At 56.5% G+C, this 6,641-nt stretch overlaps 5 protein-coding genes across 5 annotated transcripts; 1 reads left to right on the top strand and 4 right to left on the bottom strand.

Moving 5' to 3' along the window:
- Positions 1 to 22: 22 nt before the first annotated feature.
- GGTG_14184 (hypothetical protein) lies at positions 23 to 712 on the bottom strand (the record flags this gene model as incomplete). Its single annotated transcript, XM_009232111.1, has 3 exons — positions 23 to 187; positions 244 to 314; positions 376 to 712. 3 exons carry the CDS (start codon positions 710 to 712, stop codon positions 23 to 25), a joined length of 573 nt encoding a protein of 190 aa, XP_009230375.1.
- Positions 713 to 1,762: 1,050 nt separating this feature from the next.
- On the bottom strand, positions 1,763 to 2,374 carry GGTG_14183 (hypothetical protein; the record flags this gene model as incomplete). The annotated part of the gene is made up of 1 exon (XM_009232110.1): positions 1,763 to 2,374. One exon carries the CDS (start codon positions 2,372 to 2,374, stop codon positions 1,763 to 1,765), a length of 612 nt encoding a protein of 203 aa, XP_009230374.1.
- Positions 2,375 to 3,050: 676 nt separating this feature from the next.
- On the top strand, positions 3,051 to 3,965 carry GGTG_14182 (hypothetical protein; the record flags this gene model as incomplete). The annotated part of the gene is made up of 3 exons (XM_009232109.1): positions 3,051 to 3,212; positions 3,310 to 3,587; positions 3,738 to 3,965. 3 exons carry the CDS (start codon positions 3,051 to 3,053, stop codon positions 3,898 to 3,900), a joined length of 603 nt encoding a protein of 200 aa, XP_009230373.1. The 3' UTR covers positions 3,901 to 3,965.
- Positions 3,966 to 4,023: 58 nt separating this feature from the next.
- GGTG_14181 (hypothetical protein) lies at positions 4,024 to 4,818 on the bottom strand. Its single transcript, XM_009232108.1, has 2 exons — positions 4,625 to 4,818; positions 4,024 to 4,537 (listed from the first exon to the last, which is right to left on the bottom strand). The coding sequence occupies exons 1-2, from the start codon at positions 4,656 to 4,658 to the stop codon at positions 4,266 to 4,268; spliced, it is 306 nt and encodes a 101-aa protein (XP_009230372.1). The 5' UTR covers positions 4,659 to 4,818; the 3' UTR covers positions 4,024 to 4,265.
- An 859-nt stretch (positions 4,819 to 5,677) lies between these two features.
- On the bottom strand, positions 5,678 to 6,229 carry GGTG_14180 (hypothetical protein; the record flags this gene model as incomplete). The annotated part of the gene is made up of 1 exon (XM_009232107.1): positions 5,678 to 6,229. One exon carries the CDS (start codon positions 6,227 to 6,229, stop codon positions 5,678 to 5,680), a length of 552 nt encoding a protein of 183 aa, XP_009230371.1.
- Positions 6,230 to 6,641: the final 412 nt, after the last annotated feature.

Below are 6,641 nucleotides of genomic sequence, written 5' to 3'. Positions count from 1 at the left end.
GAGAGAGAGAGAGGGCCGGGACTCACGCGGGAAAGTGGTGGACGGTCATGATGCCGCCTCGGCAGGGCTGCTTGGGAAAGTCGTTGAGCTCGGGGAAGCGGGTGCCCTTGTTCTGCAGGCAGACAAACTTGAGCCCCTTTTGTTTGTTGGCCGTGTCGCCTGGGTTTCCGACGACCATCCTGAAGCCCTGTTGTCGACGTCAGTATCTGCAACTCAACAGACACGCAACAACCCCCGACTCACCGGCTTAAAGGCCGTCATCTTGGTCCTGCCGTTGTTGGAAAAGTCCTGCTGGGTGTAGTAAACCGTCATGCCTGTTCCACGTCAGCTCATCTCTTTCCCCCTTCCAACATTCCCTCCCACAGAACACCATACCGCCGTTGATGCCGTTGGGCAGGGCCGTGTTCTGCATGATGGGCACGCGCTTGTAGGTGCCGTTGGTCGGGTGCTTGAAGAACATGACGGCAGTCCAGTAGTTTGAGAAGTCCTCGCTGAATGTGCAGGTGGTGCAGGTGCCCTGCTGGCCAATGTCGCCCGTCATGGTGGCGTTGAAGGCGTTGCCGCCCACGATCTGGTGCAGGTGCGACGACGGGACCCGGCCCGGCTCGACGAGGGGGTCCAGCCGCTGGATGCTCACTGTCGAGCAGCCGAACCGGAGCGCGGCCTCGGACGGCGCGGCGGCGAGCGCCAGGGCGGCGAGCCAGTTCTTCATGGTTGGGGCGATGGCTGCTTGTGCGGATGGATGTGTATTACTGTCCGGGAGATTCACGACGACCGGTGACTTGATCAAAAATCTGTTGGACGGTATAGCAGGCAGGTAGGCGGCAGCCAGCAAGAGAGTAAACGGCGGGCAAAGACTGCCAGTTATAACAGTTTGACTCCCTCGCGCTCCCGCATGCCACACCATAGGCCACCAGACAGAGACCAAGCACCGCAAGCTCTGCCGAAGGCTGCTTGTCCGGAAAGCTTGATGCCGTATTAATTGTCATGGCCCGTAGATTGCCATAGCGGAGAACTGATAGGCTGGCGGACCAATCCCCGTCCTCGCCGGCCCCTGTCGACTACCCTCTCCTGACTGCCGCCGCCTCTCCCCCGAGATTCCGCCTAATCCCATCCATCCACTCCCCGGCTTACCGCAACGAGTGCCGGGGCATGGTTTGGCCAATAAAATCCGCTAGTTTCTTGGATACGCCACGCACATAAAGTAGCGTGGAGTTTATGCGAACGCCCAACAACAACTCCGAGTGCCGATTATTGCTCCTCCCGTCCCTTTCGAATCTTGAAATCCTATCGCCAAGGCCATTCTCGGCTACTGGCAGCCGAGCGCGCATGACCGGGTTTTATCTGCCGGCGAACCTGCTTGCTGTGGCAATCTCGCAGCGCTGCAGGGGTGAAATAGAAGCCCATGTGATAGTGGTCAGTTTCTGATCAGATTCTGGGCATGACGTGAAGACGGAATTGTGGCGGGCCGTCAGTCCTGCTGTGATAAATATTGAGTGGCGGAGCTGCTTCGATAGACTCCCTCGCTTTGATCGGCATGCTCGGCGACAATATCAGGACACTAAAACCTCTCGCTGCCTGATTTTGGCACATTACAATCCCGACAGTACAATATTGCAATCCCAACAGTACAAGACAGAGATGCAGCAAGATCAAGCCCGGCGGAAAGGATAAGAATACTCCCTTACTCAAAAGGGCCGGGAGCTTTTGAGCACACCTCCTCAAGGTAAAGAGCGTGGCGAGGGTGGGAGACCCTCGGCCTTTATATACTGGTGCGTTGTAGCTCCCCTACCGAGCACTGGGTGGCCCCGGAGAGGCCGTTCCAGGCATCCAGGGTCTCCAACGAGGACAGGGCCCATGAGGCCGGCAGCCGGGTTGCCGCCCTGCCCACTCCGGTATAGGCGCCGCCCACTGGACTCCATGCCCGCGACCCCGCCAAGTGCATAGGCACGACCGGCGCCCTCTGGGGGTCCGACCCGTAGTCCGCCACGGGGGTACGAAAAGAAACGAGCAGACCCGGGCGCCCTGGCCGCCCGGCCCCGACAGGTTTCTGTTGAACCGACCAACCATAGCACCCCATCTTTTCCTGGCATCGCTCGCTGCAGTAGTAGTCTCGACCACACAGGCTACAGGGCCGCGTGGTGAGGCTCTCGCAGACCATACACCCCAGCATATCCGCGCTGAATGACCCGTGAAGCAATGGATCGCTGGTCTCGATCGGTGGATGGAGGAGCCCGTGATCTTCTGGAAGCGATGTCTCCATAGGTTCGTCCAGCGGGGCAGCCTCCAAGCCCAGATTGCCCATGAGCCAGCCAAGCCGGTCTGCCTGCAAGCGGTCCCTGCCGAGCAATGCTACATGTAGGAGAGCAGCCATCACGCCCTTTTTGGCGGACCTGATGGAATCCAAGATTTGCTAAACTTCGTTCCATGTCTGCAAGAACGCGGACACGGCCCAAAGGCTGTAGAGCTTTCCGTGCGACCCACGCGTCTTGGGGTCTCCCTACGATCCGAGAAAGTGGTGGCACAGAAAGCAACTCCTTTTGCTGCATCCGATCTACCGATGTAGCGGAGCGCCTTTCCTACTTTTGCGTGATGTTTCTTTTTGTTGAGCGCAATACAGAACGGCGAGGCGACAAAGAATATTAGACAAAATCTGCACTCGCCGCTTTCTGGCTAACAACACCAAGTCCGCCCTACGCTAAAACCACAAAACATGGCCAGTACAAACAAAGAAAACCAAGCCGTTTGTCAAGAAACCACGCCACATAGCCAGTATGAAACAAGGAAAACAAGCCTAGTTCAACAAAAAAACGACCCGCTCCTTCCTTCCATTAAGTGCCTTTCCCTTAAACAATCGAGCCCAGCCCATGGTGTAGAAAGGTTTTTGGGCATAAATACGTCGGCCCCGAAGCCGTTCACTCCTGCCACAACTGTTCACTCCATCCTCACGCTTCCGCTGACAGTCAACTCACTCTAACCCAAACTCCTGACTTCCCACTCCGATCCACACGCACCACACGCTTTCGTCTTAGGGCTGTCGAACTTGCACAATGGATCGCGAAGACTACAAGATTCTCCCAAGCTTCTTGCTTTCCATCAGGAAGAGATGTGGCATAATCCCGACCTTCGGCTTCATCTACACCATCATCCTCCTATGCTCCGATATCCCGGTCCCCGAGTTCAAGCAAGCCGTGGCCCTATTTCTCAGCAGCGTAAGTAACTCACCCACCTCCTTACTGCCTTATTCCCCTTGGCTCCGCGTTCACTCCTTCCAAGCTCCAAACGACTAATGATACGCACTACCTCTAGATCCTGATAACCGCCTGGGTTCTGGCCCCCATGTGCAGCATTTTCCCGTCCCGGATTGTGGGGATTGTATGCACCGGCAGCTCCTTCGTCCTCTCCGTCGTCGCGTTGGCCCTTGTGTGCGTCCGATGGCAGCAAGCGCTCAAAACCGCCGACGAATGGTCTGTCCCGCGCAACGTGGACCTGTCCCTCGTCCCCGTAGATGCCGACCCGAATCTCTGGAAGCTGGTCCGAAACCGGCAGTACGGTATCGGCGTTATTGTCGGCGCCGCGCTGGACCTGTAAGTTGATTTTACCCTTTGCTCATTGGCTGACCCCTGGGCAAGACTTCCTTCTCTCACCCTCTTTCGTGCCCTTTAAAGATTGCAGGCAGTACGTAGCCCGCAAATAAAGCAAACAAAAAAAATACTAACACGGACACATCATTTTAGGGCAATTAATACCATCTGCGCTTTGGTTGTGTGTGGCGTGGGCTCGATGACCATTGGCGAGCGGAAGCAGGTAAAGAAGGATGAGGAGGCGGCCCAAAAAAGTGAGCAGACGGCGCAGAACGGTAAAAAGACGGCGAAGGAGAGCAAGGCAGGCCAGGTGTAATCGACCACCCCCGAGCAAAGCCGGACCAGACTGGTTGGCCGCGTGAGGGAGCTCCCTTTACCAGAACGTGCCGTACGTAAACGACGTGGGATACTTTGGATCAAGTGACAGCCACGACGAACCTTGCGGCGAACTGAACCTCGTTGATTGAAAAATTATGTTCCTTATAATTACAGGATCAGCGTTGGCCCATGTTTATCATGGCAAGTACGTTTGGCAGTTCCGACCCGGGGCGTAGTTTCCATTGCAAGTCCCGTGAAAGAGAGACGGCGTCTACTAGATAAACACGACTATACACACTATCCGAACAGCACCCAACGCCAAAAACCCATGCTCAAACGGTGACGGGGAGAAAGAGTGCAGGCTTAGAAACCCTGCTTCTTGACCTGGGCCTTTGCGGCCGCGATGGTCTGGGCGGCGTTGGGATCGGCGAAGCCGCAGCCCGTCTTGCCGGCCTGGTTGGCGGCAACCGCGGCGGAGCAGACGCCCTTGCCCGCGCCGTTGCCGGCGCAGCAGGTGGACTGGCAGTCGGCGTTGTTGACGCAGCCGCCCGTGATGAACTGCGCCCCCTTGCCCGCGCCGACGCTCTTGGCGCCGGCGTTGTTGGGCGTCACGACGGCCATGACCGAGACGGCCACTTGTGGTCGGGCGACGAGGTCAGCCGACTATATGCCCGAACGGGGAGGGGTCCTGCCAAGGGATGGGGAGGATAGAGTGGGCTTACTGGTAAGGACGGCGATGAAGCTGATGCGAACCATTTTGGCGGTTGTGGGATCTGGATGCTTGGCCTGGTGGTTGTGGCGACGGTGGTATAATATGTGTACTAATGCAACAGGGGCAGGTGGAAATGCACGAAAGAGATCGGACACCAGGTCACTGAAAAGAATGGAAGACGGTTGGTAAAAGAACGGATGGTTGGATGGAGAGCAAGACAGAAAATCTAGGGGAGCCAAGACCGCCTTCTTATACCCACAGGAGGAAACAAGATACTACAAGCCTCCCGCAAGCGACAACAAGCACTCCTGGCAGTCTCGCCTGGACATGCCGCCCGAACTCCGCCGGCCCCATTCATGAGCTTCCTGTCGCGTGACACCATGCCATCCGACAGCGCACCAGGCGCGCGTCGTTTCGGGGAGCTTCGACGACGGGATTCGTGCCTCTTTTGGATCGCTCACAGGGGTATCCTTGTTTTTTTTTTTTTTTTTTGGAAGAAAAGACGGAGGGCCAAAGTAGAAACACTGGCCGCTCGACTCCACTGCTTTATGGGGAACAAAGGAACAACTGGGCTACCTTCTAGCGGCATGCTACCGCCGCCGCCAACCATGGGCGTCCCAAGCGGGAACAATGCGTCTGATGTTGTGCCAGGCACGCCAATCATGGTTGCAACCCGTTGACCTGATTGGGTTAGGCGAGAGGCGATCACCCTGTCGCAGGCGGGGGTGTGGGCAGATCCTGGGACGGGGTTGCTTCACCGGCCAGGCTTGAGCTTGTCACGGAAAAGGTTGAGCACCACGGGGATACCAAAGCATTCACTGTCTTGCCACAAAGCACTTCCTTTTGCTTATATATATATATGTGTATACACATTTGAACTAAAATACGTAACAAACCGCATCTATGCTGGCGGGCTTCGGGGAATTGGCAGATAGAGGGGGACAGTTCCAGCGCGGAAATGGAGCCAGTAGGGCCAATGTCGAGACGCAGTGCGTGCTGCGCCCCGCCGGCGAGGTGTTTGAGATTGATTGGGAACCAGAGAATGGCGGGTGGCAGCAACAGCTCACGAACCACAGTGTTCCGTTTGACGCCGCGCCTCGGAAGCCGTTTCGCGTCGGACCAAGGATCCCTGCATTGCCCGGGAACTCCTCCTGCAAATCATGGGCCCTAGGTGGACGTCATCCGCCAGAGGTCGGAGAGTGGACAGCACACGCGGAGACAAAGCGCCGTCCATCTCTGGTTCGAACGGTTCGAACCACACGGCTCGCAGGTCGTCCGAGGCTCCCTCCTTTGAACACTGGCCATGCTGCTCGGGGGTCGCACGGTATAAGTGGACCAAGGCCGCTGCTTGCGATCCTCCGAGCTCCTCCAAAACCTTCTTGACATGCCCGGCGAACTGCGACTGCATCGCGAGTTCGTTCTCGGAGTGATGCTTGAGTGTAGCCTTGATGGCGTCGTGGCTGCGGCACGAAGGGTGGAAGAGGCTTCCGGACAGGTTGGTAGCGACCTTGCACTCGGACAAGCCGAGCACCTGGCGCCAAATCCGTAGCGACAGCAGACCCGCGTTCTTGATGTTGATGATCATGTCTGACAGCGGGTCCTTGGTGTCCAGCATTATCCAGCGTCCGAGTGCACTTCTTGCACATCAAAGGCCGAGGGAAATGGGACCTAGCACACCAAACACGATGCCGACGAGGACGACCTGTCTGAAGTGCATCGAGTTAAAACTCGGAATATTCCAATCGTCGAGGCCAGACAGACTGGATTCCATCGAATCATCCAGGCACAGATATGGCAGCGATGGCATCACGCAGGAAACAAAGCACACAGCATGGTTATGGTCATGATCGTAATGAATTCTACAAAACTCCGCCCAATGGTTCCGGGTATCTCAACAACATCATGGTATCTCAACATGGAAAATCAAACAAGAAAAAAAACAAGGCAAGCTCCAGGGGCCGCCAGGCCCGAAGACGGGAGGCGAAGCCAGAAAAAAAATTACAAATCGTAAAAGAAAAAAAGAAGAA

This window comes from Gaeumannomyces tritici (genome assembly GCF_000145635.1).
Source record: "Gaeumannomyces tritici R3-111a-1 unplaced genomic scaffold supercont2.166, whole genome shotgun sequence".
Classification (NCBI taxonomy): domain Eukaryota; kingdom Fungi; phylum Ascomycota; class Sordariomycetes; order Magnaporthales; family Magnaporthaceae; genus Gaeumannomyces; species Gaeumannomyces tritici.
This window is presented reverse-complemented; position numbering and strand designations above follow the sequence as displayed.

Coding starts and splice junctions, on each gene's coding strand:
- GGTG_14181 (XM_009232108.1), bottom strand. CDS start 4,658: ATGGTTCGCATCAGCTTCATCGCCGTCCTTACCA. Junction 4,538..4,624: donor CTTCATCGCCGTCCTTACCA/GTAAGCCCACTC, acceptor CCCGACCACAAG/TGGCCGTCTCGGTCATGGCC.